Source organism: Syngnathus acus, chromosome 4, assembly GCF_901709675.1.
Source record: "Syngnathus acus chromosome 4, fSynAcu1.2, whole genome shotgun sequence".
NCBI classification, from domain to species: domain Eukaryota; kingdom Metazoa; phylum Chordata; class Actinopteri; order Syngnathiformes; family Syngnathidae; genus Syngnathus; species Syngnathus acus.
The window spans coordinates 8,074,687-8,100,340 of NC_051090.1; the positions used below are offsets into that span (position 1 = coordinate 8,074,687).

Genomic DNA, 25,654 nt, shown 5'->3' on the forward strand with positions numbered 1-25,654 from the left:
TTGACTCATCAGTTTGTGTGTATTGAATTTCAGCGATAATAAGACTAATAATACAGTGCCACACATGGACAATATAAAAAGGACTACAAGAGTAAATGGTAGAGAGAATATACAAAAATGTCATTCAAGTACCAGTCAACAATTTCAATGTTTATGTACAGTATACATATTTGTTTTTTATCCCAACTTATCTTTGCATTTTACATGAAGTGAAAGAACATTGAACACAACATACACAGGAGACTTGCACAAAAGAAGATGAAGATGACTTTTGTTTCAATACTATGCTGCCACACATGGAGATTTTTTTTCTATTTTTCTAGTCAGACTTCACATTGCATTACAAAACCTTCAGTTAAAAGTGTTCAAAACGAATCAAATGTGTGGACAACTCACCACAATGATAAAAGTACAGAAAATTCTGTTGCAATTCGAATGGAAATTTTGACAATCATAAAATAAATGACATTAACTGACTAAAAACAAAGAGGATGTGCATAAACTGTAATTAAGGTTCTTTACAAGTGTTTAAAATGAACAATCATGTCAAGCTGGACGCTATTTTCATCAGCAAACACTGGCATTCACCACTACAGAAAAATATGTCAATAAATTCATCTATAACATGATGACATACACATATAAGACTGTACATACACACACGTCTTACCTTGAGGTAAATACTGGTGGTCATGTAAGACATAGATTTGTGCAAATTAAAGTAAAAGATTGATAAAAAGGTCCAACTAAGGTCTCGAATAAGAAAACAGGTGACGCGAGGGAGCTGAACTGGCTTCAACAACATGCGGTACGCTTTTACTTGCTTGACTTTAAAGTTGTCGCCCAACATTGGTCCTTCACTTTAACGCGTAGCCTTTTTTTACAAGCAGGCATCGCCAAGTCCAATTGGATATCAAACATTGAGCTCGGGGGGACAGGGGGGGATCATAATCAAGGTCTCTGCGGGTCATAGTGCTGGTAGCGGTTCAGCTTCTCCGGGTCGTTGGAGGCCATGTGGGTGAAGTCCTGGAAGATGTCCTGGTAGGTTTCATCTCCTGCTGCAACATGCAAAACAAAAACAAATAAATACAATAAAAATTGAAAAAAATCACCAAATCCTATTTTTTCATATTTAGGATATGTGTATAAGAGAAAGTAAGGATGGATGGAGCTATGCATCAACAGCTAGATCAGGGGTGTCAAATAAATTTTTGTCGCGGGCCGCATCGTTCCTTTCGGAGGGCCATTATGACTGTCAATCCAAATAAATGTATGAACGTCTCATATTATATACAGCATAGACTGCACAACAAACTATAATCAACAACTAGTTTTGAAATCAGAGACTAGTAAGAACTGTTCAAATTTTTACAAAGATTAATGGTAATAAAAATTGCTAGAAACATATCTATTTTTTAAAAGTGAAGACGATTTTAGTATTGACACAAAGTCGATGCACAATTTGTCTTCGCGGGCCAAATATAATTACACTGTGGGCCAAATTTGGCCTGCTGGCCAGAGTTTGACACCCCTGAGCAAGATGGTCATCAGTTGGATGAATATACAGTAAAAGCATTTCAATAAATTTGAAGATGAATGAATGAACATACAAACAATTCAGTATAAAGAATACACATGATAAAATGTGTGAAACTAAATGACACACAACTTAAAATGAATTTTAAAACAAATGACAGACTGATGATGACTGATTTACTGTAGGCCTTTGTGGAATCGCTGTTTCTGATTAATCTTGTGAAGAACAAACAACCTGGCTAAAACAAAAATAAAAAAGATTTGCATGCATGTACACCTCGATGAAAACGTTTTTTACGGGTCCCAAACAACCACTCAGTGCACCACTTTCAAGCCTAAATTGGAGAGGATGTCTATCGTGGCAGCACCCAGAAAAAAGTCGCAAGGACCAATGCGGGAAATTGAACAGGAAGTCAGACATTTAGCTGAGTAGGAGTCATTTTGAGTGGAAAGTTTTGCCAATGCCATCTAAAGCACGTGGAACATTGTTCCTTACACTGTGAGATCATCTCCTTACTTGGATCCCTATATGAACTTTTAGGCAATATCACATCATAATAGAAATGACCTGGCATTACATGAGAAATGATCAGCCAGTCAGCAGATGGCAATGGAAACAAAAAGTGTCACATTTAGAAGAAGCAGAAGGGAAAAGAAGAATCGTCAGCCATACCTGTCAGAGCGCCGGCGTGGCTGGACATACAAAAGAGAAACGAGGCCCAAAAAGATGGAGCAGAAGTAGCGAGAAGCAAGCAGAGACTCACGCACACACAAGAAGTTAGCTTATTATGAGCAACTGTATTGTATTTAAAGTGCAGTCTTGTATTGACAACAAATACAGTTGGGGCAAGAAAGAAGCAAACACAAAAAGGCACAAACTCTGGAGTGGGAATTTACACTGACTGAAACAACCAAAAGCTCTTAATTTGCCACTCATGAAAATACATTTTTTTTTCCCCAAAAGTGACAATTTGTGAAGTTGTAATCATACAGCTTTACTGATTGCAAGCCTACTTGAAAAAAAAAACAAAGTGATGTACCTCTCATGAGCAACGTCATTCATTATTTGATTGGTTGACTGATGAGGCCCTCATCTACCCAAGAGCGAATGTGAAAATGATGACGATGGCATCAAATCACTTGTTAGTGTTCCTCGCTCCGTGATTGCGGACTGCTCTTGAGACGAGCAAGCACCGTAGTCAGTAATCATCGATTTCATTTCTTTTTTTTAACAGCTCACACCAAGTAAATACTTACTATTTTCTCTCATCATAGGTCCAAAAACATTCCAAAAGTGACAAATGATTTCTTCTTTAAAATATAAATAAAAAGCAACGTGCAAAGGCATTCGACAGTCCAGCAGTTACCTAAAAAGCACCAGAGGGCGCTGCTGGGTCATAATCATTTAAAGGGCCAGTGTGTAGAGTAGTGATGGGGAAAATAAAGCTTCAAATTTGCTTTGTTGTATTTTTTGACTCTTCAAGATGGCTCTGTTGGTTTATGTAAATGGGTTTAAGTCTGTGTGCTTTCAGTCCAATATTGAACAGAGTGTCACCTAGAGTAGTCAAAAACTACAACAACTGATTCACAAAGCATATTTGAAGCTTATTTAAGCATATTTGATCCATTTTATGAAAGCGACAAAAACACTTTGAATGTGCCGTTGGCAATCACTAACAATCATAAATGTCCAATTATAGTAAAATATTGATATGAAAAGCCAATTGTTTTGATTGTTTTGATTTACTGGCTACCAGTCCAAGATGTCATCAGCTAGGCCGCTGACAAAAACAGGCACCATAGAGAAACTAATGGACACATATAGACCAAAAATCACACGTGCAAGTGACGTCGTATTCTTACTCATTTGGCGCTATTTGTAACCTCAAGATGTCGTCAACAGAGAACCTCCCCTGTATGTTTACAGAAAAAACTGTGAGACTTAACTGAGTGTTCATCTATTTCTGTTGTTTGAGAAAAAGGATTTAGAGAAAAGTAGGCCCATGTGTTGGGGGCCACTCCATCATCCTACACACTGCTCCTTTAATCAAAGTGCTTGTGCTCTGTCCAAATATTTGGGGCTGCGTGGAGCAGCAACACCAGATGAAAATGTGGTACATTTCTACAACTCAGTCCTATGTACACAATTCCACAGCCCCCTCCTCTAATGCCACGATCTTTTCACCATCAAAAGCTAATTATCAGTGCTAATTTGCATGAAAAACCAAACAATAATCAGGACCATAAGTCATTTTGTACAATTCTGGATTTCCTGCCATAACATTGAATGAGCATACACAAATGCTCCAGGCTTTCGACACCGACCATAACATCAGGTTCATTACTTGCGAAACTTTGGTCCTACAACATCAGTCAAACCTGCTTGTTCAATCCCGAGCATAAAAGATTTTTGTATCCGCATTTGATGTGCATACACTACAGAATTGCCCAAAAACAAAATGCTAAGACATCAAGATTGTTGCATATTAACATCGTAACAGAAAGATGCTTCATGTTTGGGACATTCAACAACAAAGTGGCATTGGAAGTTTAAGAGACAATTCACTAGTTGCAAAGATGCTAAAAGGAATTCAGGTGAATCCACACTTAAAAAAATAACACCCTAGTATAGAGTATAATACACTACTTTATAAACTAAATGGGCATAATTTGCCCAAAGATTGAAGTAAACATGTTTAATATTGTGACTTAGCAGAAAACGTATTGTAGTACTTTAGGGTGTGACTAAAATGAGCAAATGTGGTCTCCTTGAATTTAAAGGGAGGATGCACTCGATCTACTATCCTAGAGCAGCTTTTCATTGTGCGACATCAGTAAATATCTTAGCATAACGTTGAGTTTCCTATGTTGAAACAGAATACTGCAGCAAGGTGCGGAGTGTCACATTAGTGCTGCGCACTGAAGCGTCCCAGATCATTTTCCATTACCTGGAGGTGTCTTGACAAGAATTCCAATTTGTAAGACGCAAATGAAAAAAACTCCAGCGATTTATGATAACCACAAAACTGTTAAAAATGCGCCTCCTAAAAAAAAATACTGTACAAGCAGGCCTCTGTATTTTTTTCCCCCCAGCTGAGCCTGTTTTTGTGACACCTTCGTACTATGCATTAGCTGTCAGCCAGGTGCAGACTGATAAACTCCTGCATACACTTCCTGTACTGCATCTCAGTTGGGCTGTTGGCGTTATATTGACCTGACTGGCTGTAGGGTCCCTCGGCCTCGCGCATCTCCTCGTTCATCTTGGCCAGCCGCAGCCTGCGGAGCAGGGAGAGAGGAAACCAAATGACATTAGAAATATTCTTATCAGAGATCAATAATCTACTTTCGGGACAATGTGGCTTTACGGATGAGAGATGATTTTAACCGGCCGCTGAGAGATTGCATCTATGCAATAATCCGAGCACCAAATAACAAATGAGATGAATGTGATCATATAGTGACACCTTGTGGTGGATTCTTGTGCATTCACACAGACAAGTAAACTGACAGGAGAAAATGTAAAACAAGATTTAAGAATGATGGTTGAGACCCCTTCGTCCTTATTGATGAGCTCAAGCTTGGAGACAGTTTGTAAACACAAGACAAAGAAAGTGACGACAAGGCAAAACCTAATGATACTCACAATGTAACAATGTCTGCATTGGCTGCTTCCACAGCCATGGCCAGCGGTGTTTTCTCCTCAATGTCTGCAGCATTCTGATTGGCTCCTCTTTTCAAGAATAAACACACTTGCCTGAAAGTGAGACAAGTTAAATGTAACGTGTTCTAAAGTTTCATCGTTAAAGAGTGCTGATAACCAACCCTGTGCGTCCCAGCATGGTGGCATGGTGCAGAGGTCCTCGACCTTGAGCATCCTGCTGATTCACATTAGCCGCGTTTTGCAGCAGAAACTCGCAGGTCACCAATGAGCCCTGGAATGAAACATGAGGGAAATAAGATCAAAATCTAAAGGCAAAACATATTTATATATGTCCTACCCCCCGCACGGCCATGATGAGCGGTGTTTTCTTGTCGTCTTCCATGTTGACCCAGTTAACTTGAGCTCCATGGGCCAGCGCCTCAGCCATGTCAGGTAGACTGCAGGCGCACGAAGCCCAGTAGAGCTGAAGACCCGAACTGTACTCCTTGGGCTCGTAGAACACCGTCTCCTTACAAGGTGATGGTGGAGGCAAGGTGATGGTGGTGGCTGCCATGGGTATGGGTGGAGTCTCAGCAACATCTTAATAATCAGGACAAAATATTTGCATTTACAGCTTTTAAACGGAATGAGTAAAAGCATCTTAAGACATCCACAAACTGATATCAAACATGTTTTTCAAACCCAAATTAGTGTGGATATGGCTTTAGTTTAGTTTACAATTGATTGACAATTGGATGAGAAGACTGCATGTTTTTTTATTTTTACCTCCATCTGCCAAACTACCACTAGAGGGAGTGGTGGCCAGCATCTCCCTGCTGCCATCAGCACTATGCTGGATTCCACTGTCTGCACTTTTGACTGCAGAGGAGAAAAAGACCATCATTGAAGAATATGGATGTAAACAATCTGAAAATTTGAATTTGTTTGATGAACTCATTTGTTTCTTTCGTAACTTCAGTATTAGGAATACCGATACATTTTACGCTGTCACCCTGCTTGTAAGATTTGGACTGAGTATTGTCTCAATAAAATGATTTCTTGAATATTATTATTACTATTATTATTATTATTCATTTGCAATTTTGTGTTGATGTAGTACTGATTAAACTATCACTTTGTGCTATTTTTGTGCTTATGAATAAAACAGTATACAGTATTCATTATTCTTGATATCATTACTCATAGATAGTAGATGGGATGCATGAGGAGAGATCCCACCAATCATCTCTGTACAGCACAACAACATGAAGATATTAATCAAGGAACCACAACTGTGTGAGTGCATCATTCCCTGCCCCGGGAAAAAGACAACACACAAAGAAACCCACTATTAGTAGAGTCTGGATGAGGGAGGAGAAGGTCAGAGGATGAAGGGTTGTTAGGATCACAGCCTCCAATTAGCAAGAGCCAAATGGACCAAATGGGATGGAGAAGCAGGCCAAACATTAACATTGAATACTTACTGCTCCTGAGCTTGGAGGAGTTGTCAAAGTAGGAGAAGAGTGAATGGAGCTCGTCAGGACAGAAGAGAGAGTCCCGCCGGGCCTCCGAGCCACCGGCAGCAGCTTTGCAAAGGGATGATGGCGTTTGGGGAATGGGGTATCGGGTTGCGCGGGGTATTGAGAGGCAGGATGGGTGGGAAGGGCGATTTAAGGTAGGCGGGTGGAGCAGGTATTAGTCCGGTAGCAAAGAACAGCCAGAGGGCGGGGGCGGGGACAACATATGACAAGGAACAAAGAAGCAAAGAGAGGAGAGTGAGAGGAAGCGTGAAGGCAGAAATAGTTTCACTAGCAGCTCAGCTGACACTGGAGGACACAGACTACAAGAGGCAATGGCAGGCAAACAGAGCTTAGACATATGCTGTTCACAGAGAACATACACTATGCCAAAAGACTTGTTCACAACAGTGCGGAAAGCACAGTGAGCGCAAGGGGAATAGGACAGGCTGCGATGAGGGAAGGAAGAGTGACTCTTAAGATGTTGTGCTTGTGTCATCATTTCTGTCACCCGCTACCCTCACTTACACTCAAATAAGGTTGAAGACATCCGTGTTATGACATGCCCAAAATGTTGCCTACCGAGCAAGGATGCATCGTTTCATTCGCTCACCTGATTGTCCCGAAGTGTTCGAACCAGGTCGGAGTTTGGGGGTGGGTGGCGGCGGTCTCGGTGGCAGGTGCTCGGAGCTGCTGCTAAGTCTCTTCTCCTGTTTGCTGAGGGACACCACCTTGCACCGAAGTTCCTCGTCAGATGGCCTGCGCACAAACCTGCGATCCACGTACTTGGCCTTGATGTAGGCCTCGACTTCGTGTCTGCTCAAATGAAAAGGGGAAGAGCAAATAAATAACTCGGAGGTTTTGACTCTCTCAAAAGTTGTTTACTGATATTGGCTGATCGAAATAATAATATTGGATGATTCTTCAAAACAAAAAAAGCGTTAAATATAAAACTTAGACTCAAATAAAAGTATACCTTGGGTCTCCTGGCTGTGGTTTTCTTGCTCCCAGTTCCTCTCGCCGCGCCTCATATATCTGGTTGATAACTCCATTTCCAAGTTCACACATTAGCTGTGAAAGATGGGTGAAAAGAGAGAGAACATTTTTGGGGTTGACCTGCAAGCACTTGTTAAACATCATAAAATAAGAATGAAAGAAAGCTTAATTGCAAATGACTTAAAAGTGTTATGAAAGCGTATACACGCTTAGTGAATCAGTTTAAGAACATCAACTGCGTTTACTTTAAGCAGTTCCGGCTCCCACGAATCCAAAGTCAGTGACCGGACCTTTGAGAAATGAACTCCCAGACTCCTGCAGATGAAGAAATATCGACACAAGGTTGATTAGTATTGGTCTTTTGTTGCTGTCCTTGAAGGACAGGAAGATCCATTACTAAGAGGTCTAAGATGCTGTCAATTAAAACTGCTGCAAAGGTATTAGCAGCATTATGTTGATCTCTAATTATGTTGTTCAATTTTGTTTCCATAAATACTTGTGGTAAAGTAAATAGATACGCCTTGTGTAAAATACATATTTTGGTATGGCAAAGAACTAAGTTTTCTATATTTATATATTTCAACTCAAAGCGTGGATAGTCATCTCAGTAAGATTATCTCAGAAATCCCTTGAGATTAACATTTTGTCGCCACAAAACTTCAAATCACAACAAATGCATGAGTTTTTAAATCACAATAGTTTTACCTGTGAATTCCAGAGCACTGGATACAAAGAGTGATGCCTAGATTGATGCTGGCCCAGCGTGGATCTGGCTGGCCGCAGTCACAGCAACAAGCGTTGCCCGGGATGGCGATGACTTTCTGCAGGGCACTTTCCCCTTTTAGTGATTTCTCCTTGGGCTCCCCACCAGAGTCTAAGCTTCCCCCCGTTGACGTGGAAGTCTTGCTGTCCAGCTTCTGTGATGGTAACCCCCCAAAAAAAACAGTCATGATTTATTAAAATGCTCCTTACTGAAACTTGACCCTTGATTTTTTTTTTTTACCTCATTATCATCTCCCTTGTCACGAAAGGCAGTGGCGATGCTATTGTGGACCGCTTTGATCCACGCCTGTCGCAGCTTCTCGGAGTCTGCTTGCATCATGCAGCTCCTGTTGGGAAAAGCAAGGTCACACAACTGCTGCCTGCATAATGTGCTCGGGCGTGGCTGCTCTATAGACTGATGGACAGGACATTTGAGTGTTTACTTACTTGGTGGGTGAGACCACCTCGAAACAGAAGCGTCGCTCTAAGTCTTCACAGTGTTTGACTGTGCATAGCCTCAGGTCTTCCACCACCACCGTCGGGTTGTCCTGGGGCAACATCGAAAACAGACCATACTTTGAATATATTATATTCATTTTTATAATATACATACATATTTTTTTCTACAAAATTATCAGAATTATTCTCTTTCACAAGAAACCTATCGGGCTGAGAAATTAATAAGCAACAGACATGAAAGTCTACTGGTTGAGGTTGGTGCTATGGGAGCCACTGGGCATACCTTGAATTTCTTCTGGTAAACCAGCTGATTGTTTTGAATGGAGAACCACCGTCTGAAAAGAGATCACGCGGTTGTGAGCAGGGAAAATATATACCTTTGTTGGATACAATTGCAAATTGATTTTGATATTATTCGGTTTACTCAAATGAATGGTGTAGTCCCATGATCATGTTCACTATAAACCAACTAAAATATCAGTTATCAATTATTTACATATCTCTTCATTCATAGAGATCCAAATCAAGCCTTGTCTCGCCTCCATACTCTGAAATTCATGTTATCTGAAGCGATCCTGTCATACCTATTCCATGTCTTGAAGGCATTGCTAGCCCTCTTAAAAAGATAACCTTCCATGGCAATGCCATTTTCTGCATCCACATTGTATTCCAACTTGGTGTCGTCGGTTGAGAAGTCCTACAGAGAGAGGAAAAGGAAGTGATGAATAGAAAGCAGCACCAATTAGGAAAACTAAACAATAAGACACAATCCTTGCAAAAAAATTAGGAGAACTAAACAATAAAATCCACTATATTCAAATGTTATTGCTAAGCAACTGCTGCTGTCAAACAAGCCGATGTGTTGTAACTTCAACTACCTCAGTGATCTATTGTTACACTGTGATAAAACCCCTCTAGCTTATCCGCTTCAAATTACACTGAACACTGGGATGACTGCAACGTGTGTGAGTACGTATATCCTTGCGGACTCACTTTACATCTAGGACAAGTGATCTGTCAACCAACTACAGCTAAGGTAAGCTACACTTCAGGGACAAATGTAACGCTGGCCGTGACATCATCAGAATTGACACTCGGAGTAGGTTTCTCATCTGCAAAGTTCACTCCAATAAAGAGAGATAAAATATGTTAGAACTCTGACAGCCCAGTCAAACTACCATTTCATAACATGCACATGGATGAATGAATACCACGGTCGGTCCACATGAAACACACAAGGACAACTGGGGTTTATTTTTGGGCGCACAACAAAGATACCGAAAAGGAAGGCAAGAGTGAAAGTCACATTCGCCTCTTGATGACAACTGTAACTCAAGCATTATTGAGACCCAAAAAATAAATGCATGATGTGCACTATGCTACACTGTTGTTGACTTCAATACGATGACAGGGCTTCACAGTGAACGGCATCAACGATGGGGCATCACAACAAAACACACCACAAAATGAAAACATCTACACGTGTATCACGTGTAGCACTCTAGAAAGGGCAGTCGTAGGTGCAATCAGACACACACAAACTGCAATGCGGTCTTGGTTGATTAGTATGGCAAAGGCGAGATGGCGAAATGTCGGGTTAGAAAACGGAAACCAAACAGAAATCAATGCAAGTGATACTACGTACGGAGGATGACCTCCAAGCACAAAAGTTTCGGTGGTCTGAGTTGAACGCCGTCACCTCCTAAACATCACACAGCAAAAAGAAAAGAAACATGGACTTCTTGGCCCTAACAAAGATTTGCTGCTAATAGAAGAAATGTAAGCCAGAAACAAATATATCAACAGCTCACAAATATCTACAGAGATGCACACAAATGCACAGAACAGGCTCACTCACCAGATACCAAACATAGTGGAAACGACTGAAAATCTTCATTATCAACAATCCAGTCGAGTGGGCGAAAGCTTATTTTTCGATATCCTTATGGGGTCAAAAAAGCTTCTGAATCTAAAGCTTGAGTGAGGCATCTACAAGCAGCATATCCATTTCCTAAACAAATATAAATCCTTCTTTGGCTGTGTGTTTGTATCTGTCACAGCCCCTACTGCTCCTGCTTTTCCTATCAAGGCCTTACGCTCAGAAGGTCACCTGTGTGCCCATTTTTGTGTTTTCTGTGTGTGTGTGTGTGTGTGTGTGTGTGTGTTGGAAATCCGATATTAAAGGGGACCGTGCTAAGTCATCAAACATTTATGTGCCACTGAGCTTAGCAGCTACACACTCAGCCTTTCCTCACGACAAGCAGTGGAAATCTGTCGTGAAAGCAGTCATGCTCTTTCCCTTGTGGCCAGAGTGTCATAGGTGAGTAGTGCAGACAGTGAGAATGATTCAGAAAACAATGGATGTGAGGATAGAAATGTGTAGACGTGAAGGAAAATCACACGGTTGGAGACAACTATAACATCGTGCCAAGTAATCTCTAACTGAATGTGTATCATCAAAGTTGTCTTAAAATGGGTTCCAATAATAATGCCAGTTGAAATGAAACTGTTAATTGATTATTGAAAGGCATTAAATCTATGAATAAAATGTTATAACTTATAAATCAGTTTTGATGATCATATGATAAAATTATGAAATGCAAAAATCTTCTGTTGATGCTTGTGGTCTACTAAAGCCGCTGTCTTGAAGAGTTTCTCGTTTTTTTGTCCAAGAAACAAATAGTAGTCCACAGAATGGAAGCCAAAGGTAGCAAAAAGGTGAGCAAACAGTGCTTACCTGTAAAGCAGCCTGAGGTAAGTAGAAGAAGAAATTGGGAAAAAGAGGATCAGACATTTGGTTAGGATGGTAGAGTAGATAGAGACGACGAAGTGCTGGTTGGCAGCCAGACAGACAAGCAGGCAGATAGCATTTGAAAGAGGAGGAGAGGATGTTAAGGTACAAACATGACCTTGCATAAAAAAAAAAGAGTGGATATGCGAACAACACAACTAGTGAGCCAAGACGACAGCACAGGATGAAAACGACAATACATGAAAATAAATACCTCGTCTCACAAACAACCATACACAACCAGACAGATACCGCTACGTGTGTACTTTTTGTATAGTAATGAGGATATGTACAGAATATAACTAGAAGGCCTATCACAGTAGAGCATTAGTATGTGACCCACTTAAATGTTATGCTATTTACTGTCAACATTTAATAATGCATTGGTGTGTGCTTGAGCTCATCCAGTGGTATCACATTACACACACCTGAGAGTGCAGTACTACCTCCGTGACCTCGGTGTACAGTACGGTGAGTGGCTGGCATCTTGTCTCGTATCACTACTTTCAGCTTTAGACAACTTATTTCCTTTGGATTTTGTATTTAAAAGATCTTATAGGTAAATGTGCATATCCAGAAAAAAAAATGTGGTTTTACATAATTTAGGTGTCAAGTCAATACAAAGTCTAGGCTTTGAATTGTTTTGATTACGTCAAACAAATACAAAGCATATATGCATGAGTAGACCATGTTTGTATTTTTCACATTTGTGGGCATTCCTAACTGCAAACATTTCATTGACGACTGCATATTCGACTGCTATTTTAGTTGTTTTAGTCGAACATTGGATAAAATCAGGGCCATCTTTTTAGACCAATCTGTACCTTTTGCTGGATGGTGGAGTGTTTTTGCTCCATGTCCCGCTTCTCTTTGGCAGCATCCACAACCAGCTGGTCCAACTGCCAAGGACAACAGATTAGTCAGACATGCTAAACCACCTGACCACATTCAACATTGCATTGCATTGCAAAAGAAAATTGATGCTTCATATTCCCTTTCGATTCCAGCAAACAAAACTGACCCATTGGCAAAGGGGTAATCTTGTGTGAAATCAGGTGGAAAATGAATGATTCTCTTCAACTTTCCATTTCAACATTATATTCATGGAATAAAAACAAATGTTCCTCTGATTGGCGGCGAAAGCAACAAATGCCTGCTTTCATAGGGGATGCCACAAATGTGCCAGTTAGCTTCAAGGCGTTGAGGTTTGAGTCTATTCATAATTTGGTGCAACAAAAAAAACTTAAAAATGAGGACAAGAGAAGAAAATTATTCCCCGGTTATAAGTCGATGGGCAAAGAGCAAAATGAACAGAAGGTGAGAAGAGACATTTAAATTTATTTTAATCAACATTTGTGTGAATTATTTTGAAATATTATATGAATGAAAATTGCTTGTTTTGGCAGAGAATCGCCTTTACAAAAAATTAGGAGGAAGAAGCATTTTTATTTTAGGGGGAGAATGGTACTTTAATATGATATAATGTTAATGTGGAGGAAGATACGAAGAATATGCAGCTATCCGGTGTTTAAAAAATATATTTTGTTGAAAAAGATGCTTTGTTTCTGGGGGAGCTGCGCCTTTTTCTTTGTTTTGGGCAGGAAATGGGTGGACGGCAGAGAAGCAGTATGATAGCATCAGATGGGAAATATTTTCCGGCTGTCACAACCATAACAACAAGTCCAGTCCAGTCCCGATTGTCTATCTCCATACATTTTATTCAAGAGCCTGTAAAGCTCCCCACAAACTTTTAGAGAGTGACTCACATTTTATGTCTACAAAGCATTCTCATAATAACCACACTGAATTTAAAAAATACCTTACCAACGACTAATTAAGAAAAATTCACAGGTATATTTATTTACTTGCCTCGTTTCCTCACCCATCCACAATAACCCATAAATAGAATGAATATTTCATGTTTGTAGTGTAATTTTCCTGCTCTTATTTATACATTGACAACAGACCTGTTGACAGCTCCTCCACACCTCCCTGCACAGCCGCTCAACCTTCTTCAGTTTCATGATAGAAGCAGAGTTAATCCTCTTGTCCTTGCTTCCCGCTGTTTGGATGCGGATTCTCTCCCCCTTGTCACTTTAATGCAGCCTTCCAGATTCACTCATCTGGGTTACGCTTCATGGTTGAATTTCTTCCTCTCCTAATTTTCCTCTTCTGTCCTTTGACTGTTGAAGCCACGTGTTTCCATATGTGCCTCTTCCTTCTGCGTCGATCACTATGAGAGATTAAACTCCGCCTCTCATCCTGTCCTAAATGTGTCAACAAAAGTTTCTATTTTCTTGATACTGTTCTCTCTTGGGAAGGATGGTTACAATTTCAGCACATGAGAGATAAAAAAAAAAAAAAAACCTTGTCTCACCACTCCAGTTTAGAGGAATGTTGTTTGAACCGTTCAGAATTCACTCATAAGTCTTTGCTATTTGCTCCGTGCTTCTTTTAACAAATGCACTCCACTACATTCTTCTTCTTCTGTAAATTGCCCCCCCCCCATCCCTACTTTCAGAAAAATTACATCTCATTTGGATTTTTCTTTCCCTGACATAGCCTCAGAACCACCCGCTAACAATCCACAAGGCTTCAGTAAGATTCTTGAGTTTCTCCACCGCATTCTCTCAGCTGACTCGAAACTCAAGTGAGACTGACGGTGGGAAAATGCATCTCGGGATTACTGGCTGCCTTCTTCCTCATTCTACTGAGATCACCATCTCAGAGTCACACATGGGCTAAGGGGGAGGGGTTGTTTATAATAAAACAAACAGATTCACTTCAATTCATTCAAATAATGCTACAATAGACCTCACATTTAAAGGAACCGTAAAGCAGTCTGTGCCTAAGACAAAATGTTAATGAGTCCACAAATGCTGTTATAATGAAACTACAAATTCCCCTCCAAACATAATAATGAATGTTTATACACCACGGTAATGGTATGTAAACATTTTTCATAGTGAGTCTGCTGCTCAAAGTTTGCATGTGATACATGGTACACACTTGATGTACCTGTGTAAGTATTACGTTAAACTGGCAAGAATCTTTTTTTTTCTTTTTTTTGTTGCAGTTTTCATTCATTGCTATGCCAAGTATTTAATACCAAAGGTTGAGAGGGGGGTTCCGCCATCTCTGCAGGAAATATTACCTGTACCTAATTTTATAATCATTGTAAGAGCAAGGTAAGGTTTCGTAATCTGGTATGTAGTGTATGCACATATGCGGTACCTGTCCTCCGAGATGTTTCATTAGTGGCTGTAACTCACTGAAGAGGTCATAACCTTGGTGAAAAAAGGTCAGGTGGGCATACATGAAGGACAGCATCTGTGGCGAGGACAGTCCTTATACGTTGAGCAAAACCAGCTGAGTCGCTCTGAATCATGAAACAGTGTAGGAGACCGTACTTACAGATTTTAGGATTTCTGATCTTCGTTTGGACTGCAGCACATTTATCTGCAAAACGAATTAGATAAATAAAAGTTGTGAAGGAGGCCACAAAGTACTAAACATGAACACGACCAAAGGTTCCTTAGATTGACACAAGGGGGAGCTCTGTACGATGGCAGTTATCACCAGTAGCTTCTAATTTTTCTAAACCTTGTCTCAGTTTCACTAGATATCTGCTATCCTCATGTGCCCCAGCCTGGCTTCTTCTTTCTTCAAAATATCTTATTTTTTATTTATATATATATTTAGCTGGGCATGCAAAGCTAATGCTACAAAGTAGAGAGGAGAGATGTACAATTATTTTTTCATGGCGTAGCAAGTCTTTTCCAAACTCATCTTGATCTCCAATTAACAGCTGCAAATGGACTGCAACTTTACCAGATTTGAACATCCTTGATGAATTTATTGTGGCACCAAACTTCCAACTGATCTGGGCATGATTAGTGCATGTCTAGAAGATTAAATAAATGCAACTTAGTCCAGGGTGATGACGTTTAGAATAGATTGCTACACTAACTCAGTCAACATATTTTATGAGGTTCTATTTGTTCCTAACACTACCATGATTAATTTAACAGTTGTCAATAATTAAATGGGGTCGCTTCATGAAGTGAATTTTATGTTGCACAAGAGACAAATGTCATTCATAAACGTGCCAGGCTCTCTCTGCCTCTATGTTGGATGTCTCTGAAGACTGTGCAATGTATAATGACATTACATGTCGGAAAAACAGCAGGAAAGCTAAATTCCAAGTCTTAAATGTTTCCTACAAGACCCATAAGCGGAACATTTCTTTCTGCTGTGCCAGCAGCTTGCCACATAGATTTCCAATATGCAGACAAAAAGGCAAGAAAAACTGTCAGAGCTAAGCTTTGTCTTCAAAGAGCAAGCATGCAGAGATCCAAAGGAGCACACTACCAAACCTATCAGCATTTTTTTTTTTTTTTGCTTCTGATTCTTGCCTCAGGAGCTTCTTAGCTGTGAGGCGATTCATGCACGTTCTATTCCTCACTTCCTCTTTTACATGTTCCTCGCCAATTTTATTGAAATGTATCAATAACTGCATGTACACATCTCCACACTATATATCTGTCGCACGATTCATCACTAATAATAGTACTGCTACAACTGAATCCCTATCACGTGGTAGCTAGCGTATATTACTTTCTATTTAGTGGGTTCAAACACATCTGCGGTTCATTCTTCCTTGTACCACATCAGCATGTTAAACCCTGACTCAGCAAATTAGGCTTTCAGTTCAAATTTATGACTGCTGGTGCAGCATTTTAAAACTCGTCAGTAAAGAAATATGTGTGCCTCTACTTTTGTCCGTTAAAAAAAAAAAACAATCTAATTTCCTCAAATGAAAGCTTCAAACAAATATATTGATTAATACATTTTACCTACCTGTAAAACATAGTCGAGCACGATGTGTCGGAAGCATTTGCGCGTGGCAGTGAGGATGTTGGTAGCCTCTTCCACTTCGTGCTGCTTGTTGCGGGGAGCCTGAGCATTTTTGATCAGCGCTGCATCCTTTTCTTCACTCACTTTGTCAAATTGCTTCTTGGCTTCTTTAAACTTGCGCAGGTCACTGGCAATTGATAAGGTGCACAGACAGATAGAGTGTGAAGTGGTTTTGCCAAAGTGTCTTGGTGGATATAAGTGAATCTTAAAAAGAAGCCAAGTTGTCATTCATTTTGATCCACGGCAGGGTTGCTTACATGAAATGAAATATTTTGCATCTTTCATTATGCTAACGAGGCCGTGTGGTTGAGAGTGTCTGCAGTGCACCCACGTGAAAGATTCTTGTATATCACCTCTGTTCTCTCGTCTCTTGGCTTAGAGAGATGAAGTCATATTCGAATGCTGTAAGGCAGTGGGTAATTGTGGAGAAGCGTATTTTCCTACTCGATCTGAGAAGCACTGTGACTACTGATGTGGGTGTTAAGCCTTGGTGAGCCAGGGGCGAAAACAGGCTAATTCCCACAAAATCTAATTGACTCGGGTTAATGCCTCACTGCTTCTTCAAAAAACAAGCCCACCTGAATGCTATATTTGGAAGTAAGTCTCTGTTTCAAAAATATATATGTCCACTCTTAATGTATGCTTTCTCTCTTCCCTCTCATATAATTTATGTGAAGTAATTCACCTCCATTTCTTACATAAATCATTATTGTTTTAATACTCACTCTTTAACAAATGTTTGAAGCTGGGTCTTGATTGATCTCTGGGCCTGATCGAACAGTATCTGTACAGTAAAAGATGATTGCCAATTAGATGAACAATGGTTGTATGTATGAAACAAGACAAACAGTTCTTGAAGAAAGTCACAAGTCGATGGCGTATGTCAATCAATGCCTTATATTGCCAATCACCAAAAAAAAAATCACTCACAGCTTGGAGAGAGATGCAAAAGCTTCAAAATAGCGAATGCAGTGTGGCGATTTTTAATAATAACGGCATCGGATTTTTTAAAGCTCATCAAAAATAATAACGACATTAATCATTTATTCAAATAATCATTATGTGCAGCTCTAACATTAATTTTTGAAATGTCGTTATTCCATATCATCGTTGATCGTAATCTGTATTGAGCAATTAGCATAAAACACTCTCCCATTGGAAAACTACGCTTCTCTGTGACTTGCCAAACAAGATTTTTGGTCATTGTGATACTTGCTTACTTTTTTTTTTTTTGCTATTTAGTCAAATGCTAATAGGCAGCGATTTCTCACAGGCACTTCACCCTTATTATGAATTCTATGTAATTTGGAAAGCAGAGAGGACAATCTGAGTAGTGTGCTTAGGATAGCCTAGCACTATCAAACAAAGCACTGTTTCAGATCATGTGCGAAAAGATCGCTAAGTGGTAACAACCACTTTTGAGAATCAGCTGACGTGGCCAGAGTTGAAGCCACAGACTGCCATACCAGATGGGTTTTGTCATCAGCCAGCTGTCAACAAGGGGATTCAAACACTGAGAACACATCCCGTTTCACATGGAAGAACCTACCGTGTGATAGTTGATCATTTCCTGAAGGCTTTCTGCAAACTTTGAAAGACTGGACTGTGGAGACAAAAGGGGGACAAACATCAGTTAAAAAAATCTGTTAAGATGACATACAATCATGGCCTAATAGCTCAACGTTTTGTTTTTTTAACTCCACATTAATTTGGGATTTTGGTGAACTTAACAAGAGTTTGAATGTTTGTGGCTCAATCAAATCAAGATAATCCACCTTGGATCAGAGCTTTATTTTGAAAGCACACAAAAGAGGTGTGAGTCAGACTATGTATTTACCTCGATGACTTCATCTTTGGTAGATTGCAAAGCGAGCTCCCGGATCCCGTTGACAAACTGTTTGTTGGCAGCATTGTAAGCTTTCCCAGCATCTATCATCCCAATGCACAACTTCACCAGCTAAAGACAGATAACATCAAAAAAAGCATGCCATGAAGACGAGGTAACGTGGTGTCAAGTAGGAATCTAAGGCATTGTTAGCTTCTTCAAATAAAAAAGGAACTTGTTGACCTTCTGGGTCACTTGGTGGGGGACACAGATAGTTTTAGGTTATGCAAACATAAACCGAGCCTGGCTATACGCCATTCTCTCCCACGGAGATGTCTGAGCCAACATTTTTAAAAAACTCAACATTCATCCGTCCATTTTCTGTACAAAAAAAATATTTGCAATGTACTGCATCAAGACACTCACAGGGATAAAGAATGAACAGAGTAGTGACCATGAGAGAAAATTTAAGTGACTCTGGAGAATTCATGAACAATTATGAGAATGTAATCCTTTTGTATTGTCTTGTTTTGAGTGTGTTGCTACATGGATGTGTGGCTTTTTAAAAACTCCACCCATCAACACACACACACACACACACACACACACACACAACTTGTAAGAGACACTCCCACTCTCCAGTAGATCCTTCCTCTTTATAGCAAGAAAGGAAGTAAAGGCTGGGCTGAGTCACAGAGGTGGGATTTTGAGAAGGGGTGGGAGGGGGGAGTGAGAACACTCTAATAAGTCCAGCAACAATGACCACGAATAGTTTGGGCCCAAGGTCTCTAGGTAAATATAATTCTCTTATATATGGGGAGGACACAGAAATATTAGTATTACATCCACAGTGAAAAAGAAAAAAATAAATAAAATGATGAGGGGAGAAAAAAAGTGTTATTGCTATGTTATTACAACAGCATTTACTATATTAGACAAACACTATTAAAATGTATTTGCGGTCAGCAAACAGCCTGTCGTTGTCATGTATGACCTCTAACCTCAGAAGTGTACGTCAAACTCATTGCCCTTTGCATTCATCAGTACCCAAGAAGTAGCGCTCGGTTTCAAAAACATTGGTGAGTAGTGTACAATGCTTAAATGAACAATAATAAACAAAATATGATCTACAAACATGGTACTCACTTTGTCGAGCTTCGATTCCAACTCGCACACATCCCCCTCCACTTCCTCTATGGTGGCTCTGCAGAAGAAATATTAAAAAGATAAATGTCAGCTTGGTTTACTTATTGGTCAGTTGTGATACATTTGATTTGTTGAATTTTCTATCTTTTATGTATCATTTGTCATACTCAAGGCATGGGATTGTTTAAGAAAGAAATGCATGAGGTCAGCGACGGTGCTTGACAGAAACGCAAGGGTGTTTCCGTGAAATTGGGCAGAAGGATTAAAAGCAACACCCTACTGTAATAGCAGTGGGACAGATGTTTGTTGTTTGTCCCTTGAGTCACATCAACAGCCGCCAACAACATCATCTGGCATCACGTCAAACAAAGTACAAGAGGACATCTCGGGTAGCGCTCTGCTTTTACTGCAGAAACCATACAATACTACCGTCTACAAGAATCCTTCTGCATGTTAAATGCGAACAATATGAGACCACAAACATACTGCGGCCATTGTTCAACCAAGGACAACATGACAATTACCTCAAAGCTTGTGAATGTACTGCTACCCAGGAATGTAGGCAAAACAGCTATTATGTGTATTTAATGTGAAAAACATGCAGCAAGTGAAGCTGTATAGTCTGTCTGTAGACATTCCAAACAATACCCCTCGAACCAGTAGAAACTTGCAAATCAATTAATTTGGCCAACTATGTTTAGTTGCTACTTGGAAATATTTATATACGTATTCATTCATTATCCGAACTGCCTCATAATCATGATCAGGGGTGTCAAACTCATTTTTCTGGCGGGCCGCATTGTAGTCATAGCTTCTTGCGGAGGGCCATTATGACTGTCAACCCAAATAAATGTATGAACGCCTCATATTATATACAGTAAAGTACAGTAAAAGATATTATTAAAAGTGAAAACAATTTGCAATTCTAATAATGACACACGAATTTGATGCACAATTTGTCTTCGCGGGTCACATAAAATGATGTGGTGGGCCGCATCTGGCCCCCGGGCCTTGAGTTTGACACCTGTGTTCTAGATGATCACATGGGCCCATTCATATCGGAGACTCTTGAGTCAAACTGACTAATGGTCAAGTGGTGTATAGTAGCCTATAAAGGACTCAGTGATAGTAATATAGTACCAAAGTAAACTGCAAACGACACTGGGATGGAAGTTGGGGCGCTCAGATTGCGTTGCTAATAGAACAGATGTAATTAATATTTTTTTAACCTTTGACAAGAAAACATAAGTGGATTGTGTCTTCAAATATATGGCAACAATAAAGACGGTCCAATAGTATTCTGGTTAATATATATTCTCAAAATAGTTGTGCACACACAAGCTTATCACATCTTTTCAAAGTGGCATCAATAAGCAGCCATCCGCGGAGAGCCCACATGCTGCTGTGAAGAAAGGCGAGAGATGCAGGTATTTTGCTTCAAGTGAAAAGCACTTGGCAAATCATCTGACGTCTGGTTCTAGCAGAACAAAAACAAAGAAAAAAGTCATGCAAGTTGCCACGAGGCACACAATCACGATTTCATGACAATAAACTCTACATTAGACTTTGTATGTGAGGCTAAATTTCCATTTCAGAAATGTCATGACTGAACCTAACACAAGAACCCTGCAGCAGTAGAGCCTTCTGTCTTCTACTCTAACTTTTCTGTCCGAGACAAAACAAATGTGAGAAGCAAGACATTGCGGTTAAAAAGTTGGGTAGTGAGGTTGACGCTAGGGCTAGATAAAGACTAGGTGTGGTTTGTTGTAGTCTCTATCCCATCGAAAGGAAAATGCAAAACCACATGAGCAAAGAAAAGGCCAAATCAGCACTCAAGGAATGTTTAGATCCCTCTTCTCACTGAAAAGGTATTTCTCCACAGTAAGGATGGGCCTTCCTTCTTAAAACTGAGATAGTTACGCTATTTAAAACAAACATCCCCACTAGTCAGTTGTATTAAATCCATAACAAAATAAGGTTCCCTGTAAAAAATTACATTTCTTTTGGTTTTTGTGAGGACCTGCCAGAGAACAGTAATGACACTTGTCCTTGGCTTTGTGCTGCCAAGTTTTCCGTGCAAAGGTTTGTAGGGCAGCGAGTAAAACTGAGTCATCCCTTACTTCTAATTTTAAATTCATGTCAGAATTGCAGCCTACCATGTGCACTCACAGGGCCCCAGACTAATTGCGTAAAACACAAATTTGATGCCTCTTAAAGCAGTACCGTATTTTCCGGACTATAAGGCGCACCGGATTATAAGGCGCACATTCAATGAATGGTCCATTTTAAAACGTTGTCCTTATATAAGGGGCACCAGACTATAAGGCGCACTATTAATGCATCATGTCAGATTTTTAATCCGAATCAAACCATTCTCCATTTTCTCTTTTTTATTTCAACTTCAGACGCAACAAATTACTTTATAATCACAAAATAATGACCCATAGTCTTTTTGATTCATGATTCATAGTCTTCAGCGGGCCACTTATGATTGATTTCATGACACAATGCTTCAGGCCAGTTTAAATTTAGGAATTTGGTCCATATATAAGGCGCACCGGACTATAAGGCGCTTTGAGAACATTTTAGGTTTTCGGTGCGCCTTATAGTCTGGAAAATACGGTACATTGTATTGTTTCAATAAACTACCATTGAGTAGCCCTACTATATGTTGCTGTAATTGGAGACCGAAAATGAGAAAATTTGGAGGCAGGTGTTGCTAGGCAATGTATGTGATGCTGTCAAAAATAAAACTCTTGGGAAAAAACAAAAAAAAAAAACATGTTTTTTTTACTATTTGAAGCAGGGTTCATTCTTTCACCACTGAGATTAGCAGGGATTCGCTGTACAGCGTAAAAATGCTGATTGGTGACAGGAAGTCCACTACATTATAGTGACAGAGTCTGTGGCAAAAATAAAAAAATAAAAAAAAAATTAACAGTATAACTTGGTTATTGTCGATAGAAATGCAGAGAATGGGGTGAGCGCAACGCTATGACGGAGATCCTGTAATTGTTTGAAAGTGGAGCAGCGGTTCTTTGGCGAGGCGTCCCGCTGTTGTGGAACACACCAATGGAGGTTTACACAACATCAACAACATTTTCTTAAAAAGGGGTGAACATTTAGAGCAGCAATTTTCTCTTCAAGGTGTATGATGACACTAGCAAGAAACCTGTCAGTCCCCTACTTTTAATCACCATAACAAATGCTAATTAAAAGGAAATGGCCCGCAGCTTAATTAAATCAGAAAGCAACAGGGCGAGCATGCTAACAAGCGTACAGCTTGCCTCCCAAGTGACGCTCATCTATGGCAATTTGCGTACTGCTCACCGGGTACAGGTTCAGTGCCTGTCATCTGCTGACTCGACAGTTGTCGGTAAATGAGGGGAAAGCAGGAACGTTTGACCAATTCCTTCATATAGCACAACACACCCGAGCTCATCTGATGTTGTAATACGCACCATCACACAAGTGTAAAAATTTAAACCAAACTATAAATTTCCATCCTCATTGTAACCAAGACAGCAAAGCATGTTTCATATAACCTACTTCATGCATCTTGTAAATTTGTCAAATTAAGAAAAATCAACATGGTTTATGCACATAGACAGCTAGGAAATGTGCGAAAAAAAGAAGAAGCTTGTGCCAAATTACCACTTGGAAAAAAAGCCCCTCTCTTTCTCTCTTTGGGGGGGGTTCCATATTCTCTGGCACAATGTTGAAAGCAAACACTAAAATGGAAAACAGTTGTGTGAATGAACGCTGCTCCACTATACTGGTGTACGGATCACATTTTCATCCATTCTCTCCTGCTTTATCCTCCTCTCTGGGCAAAAGGCGTTGGGGTTGGGGGGCGGTGGAAAAAGAATGGAAAACGGTTTGGAAATAATCTGTGATTCATCCACACGTGATAAACCTGCAGTGATGACTTTACTAAATGGCCAAAAGGTCACAAGTCATGGATGAATGTGGTAATAACTGCACAGCATTCTGGGAAATACATTAGCATGACATTGAAGCTACAGATTGGATAGTGGCGACACGGCACATTCATGTCAACAATTAATGAGCTGTAATGACAGTTGACGGCAAATCTAAAAAAACATTATTTTCATTAAAGCCATTTATTGAAACAAAAGATGCGTGATAATTTGTAGCTAAATTATGTCTCTAATCTGCTTAATTATTTCTTTAACCCAAACACCACAACACTCAATCAATAATTTGCACCTAGGGAAAACAATGAGTCAGCCTACAAGCATGTCAGGCATCTCAGACGATGGTGTTAAATCACCAAGGCCTCAATAGAAACAAAACTCTGTCATAGGCCAAATACTCCTTCTATTTTTTATTTCTATCTTTGAATCCGCAAAAAAAAACAGAAGTATCCAGAAGTTCATCCAGCAATGGATTGTACACCATTTTTTATTCAACTTTACTTAAAATTACACTTTTACAGGTTTGAGTTCATCACTCCATGTCAGTTTGTGATAAACAATGAACCATCTGACCTAAGAGCTAAGTCTAGTAGCTTTGACTTATCAAACCAAAGGTCACCGATGACAAGATTAAACTAACTGATATGATCCATTCTGCATTTTGAAAAAGTTGCTGTCAAAAGGAATTGAAGAATTAAGACATGCTGCACCGATCACACTAGTTTTGACCAGCAACTCAAAGAAACGCAACAGCTCAAGACACTCTCTTGTGCTCCACAAATGACTCTTTAACATCTGTTCCTCATTTGTATGAGAAGAGAGGATGTTGCTGCATCACAAAATAAGGAGGTCGAGAAAGGAACGCAAGAGGCGTTTTCTCAGATGTCTGGGAAATGGAAAACGAGAGCAAATGTGGATGTTTAGAGCAGAAGATCAACATTTGAAACAGACTTTTAGTTGCCTTTCACACACCGAAACTCATTGGGACTGTGAAATGTGTCCAGTCATCATGCAACGATTACACCCTGATCAAATCGGGTGACATCATACACAATCCATGACATAAGGACATGAATGGCGACGTGTGGGAATCCGATAGGCGAATGGAAATTCAAATGAAGTGGTAATAATGCGCACGCTGGCGTCTATTTAATTGTGATTATGATATAGGAGGATATCAACACAATGCAATCAAGTCCCAAAATAATTTTATAATAATCCACATTAAAAATTGCAGGTCCTCTTTACATAATTGATCGGCATTAAAGAGACCCCACTTGCGACTATATTACTTCGTGAGTTTTTTTTTTTTTTTCCTGCTCGGCTGGCTTCAGCTTTCTTGAGACCAAAATAGTAATGTGGCCGCTTGCAGTATAATACTGCTCTGCATAAAACTAGCATGATAGGTTTGTCAAATAAACATTGAAGGAGAAATGGACATTTACGCACGCACACTCACACACAGTTGTCATCGCTCACCTGAACCGAGGGGAGTCCTTCAAACATTCCTCGAAATCCACAGTTATCTTCATGTTGCCGCGTAAGCGTGATCGTTAAACACCCGAGCGCTATTTGATCGTCAAGACGGTAATCCAGGTTGAGTCTTTGTGGCTAATTAGCTTGTTTGCTAACGTTAGTGTACCGCTGCGCTGTCCGACCAGCTGGCCGCCGAGTCCGTCAGTCAACTAGCCAGCTAGCCTCAAAAGGCCAGCAGCTACGTTTTACAAGGGGCACAAATGTAACCATAAACGAGAGCAAGCGGGCTGCGATGACGCCGAATCCTCGACTATTCCGGACACGGCAATCGGTCACGGGTACGGAAAGTGTCGCCGAGTGTCTCGCTCATGGCAGCCAGTGGGAGAAGCTTTTCTTCCACGCACTTACTACGGACTATTACGTAGATCGTCTATACACGTAAGACGTGATGCGACGCAACCGACCGACTCAACTACTACACAGTAATGATTGGCCCGCCATTCACAATATAACTAAGTAACAAATGAACAATCTGCGCGATTAGGTCAAATTATATTTTTTTTCACTAAAGATTGGTTATAACCGAATAATAACCCGAAACCGAAGTTGCGTTAACAGCCCTGTAATACCAATCGAATATTTTTCAAAAAC

The 25,654-nt window shown here is 40.0% G+C and overlaps 1 protein-coding gene across 6 annotated transcripts; it reads right to left on the minus strand.

Annotated features, from left to right (window-relative positions):
* LOC119121334 (arf-GAP with coiled-coil, ANK repeat and PH domain-containing protein 2-like) lies at positions 1-25,435 on the minus strand. Of its 6 annotated transcripts, none has more exons than XM_037248774.1 (26): positions 25,007-25,435; positions 19,590-19,647; positions 18,456-18,575; positions 18,168-18,221; positions 17,344-17,402; positions 16,562-16,745; positions 15,116-15,160; positions 14,936-15,031; positions 12,526-12,600; positions 11,648-11,659; positions 10,556-10,612; positions 9,495-9,607; positions 9,194-9,245; positions 8,899-8,999; positions 8,693-8,798; positions 8,395-8,606; positions 7,935-8,004; positions 7,670-7,764; positions 7,307-7,509; positions 6,661-6,762; positions 5,963-6,055; positions 5,535-5,776; positions 5,359-5,468; positions 5,180-5,290; positions 4,751-4,812; positions 1-1,055 (listed from the first exon to the last, which is right to left on the minus strand). In XM_037248774.1, the coding sequence occupies exons 1-26, from the start codon at positions 25,057-25,059 to the stop codon at positions 952-954; spliced, it is 2,589 nt and encodes an 862-aa protein (XP_037104669.1). In that variant the 5' UTR covers positions 25,060-25,435; the 3' UTR covers positions 1-951. The 6 variants fall into 6 exon arrangements, with proteins under 6 accessions (XP_037104669.1, XP_037104674.1, XP_037104670.1 ...); XM_037248779.1 differs by lacking the exon at positions 25,007-25,435 and adding an exon at positions 20,928-20,950; XM_037248775.1 differs by lacking the exon at positions 11,648-11,659 and having other exon boundaries at positions 25,007-25,434.
* Between the last annotated feature and the right edge of the window lie 219 nt (positions 25,436-25,654).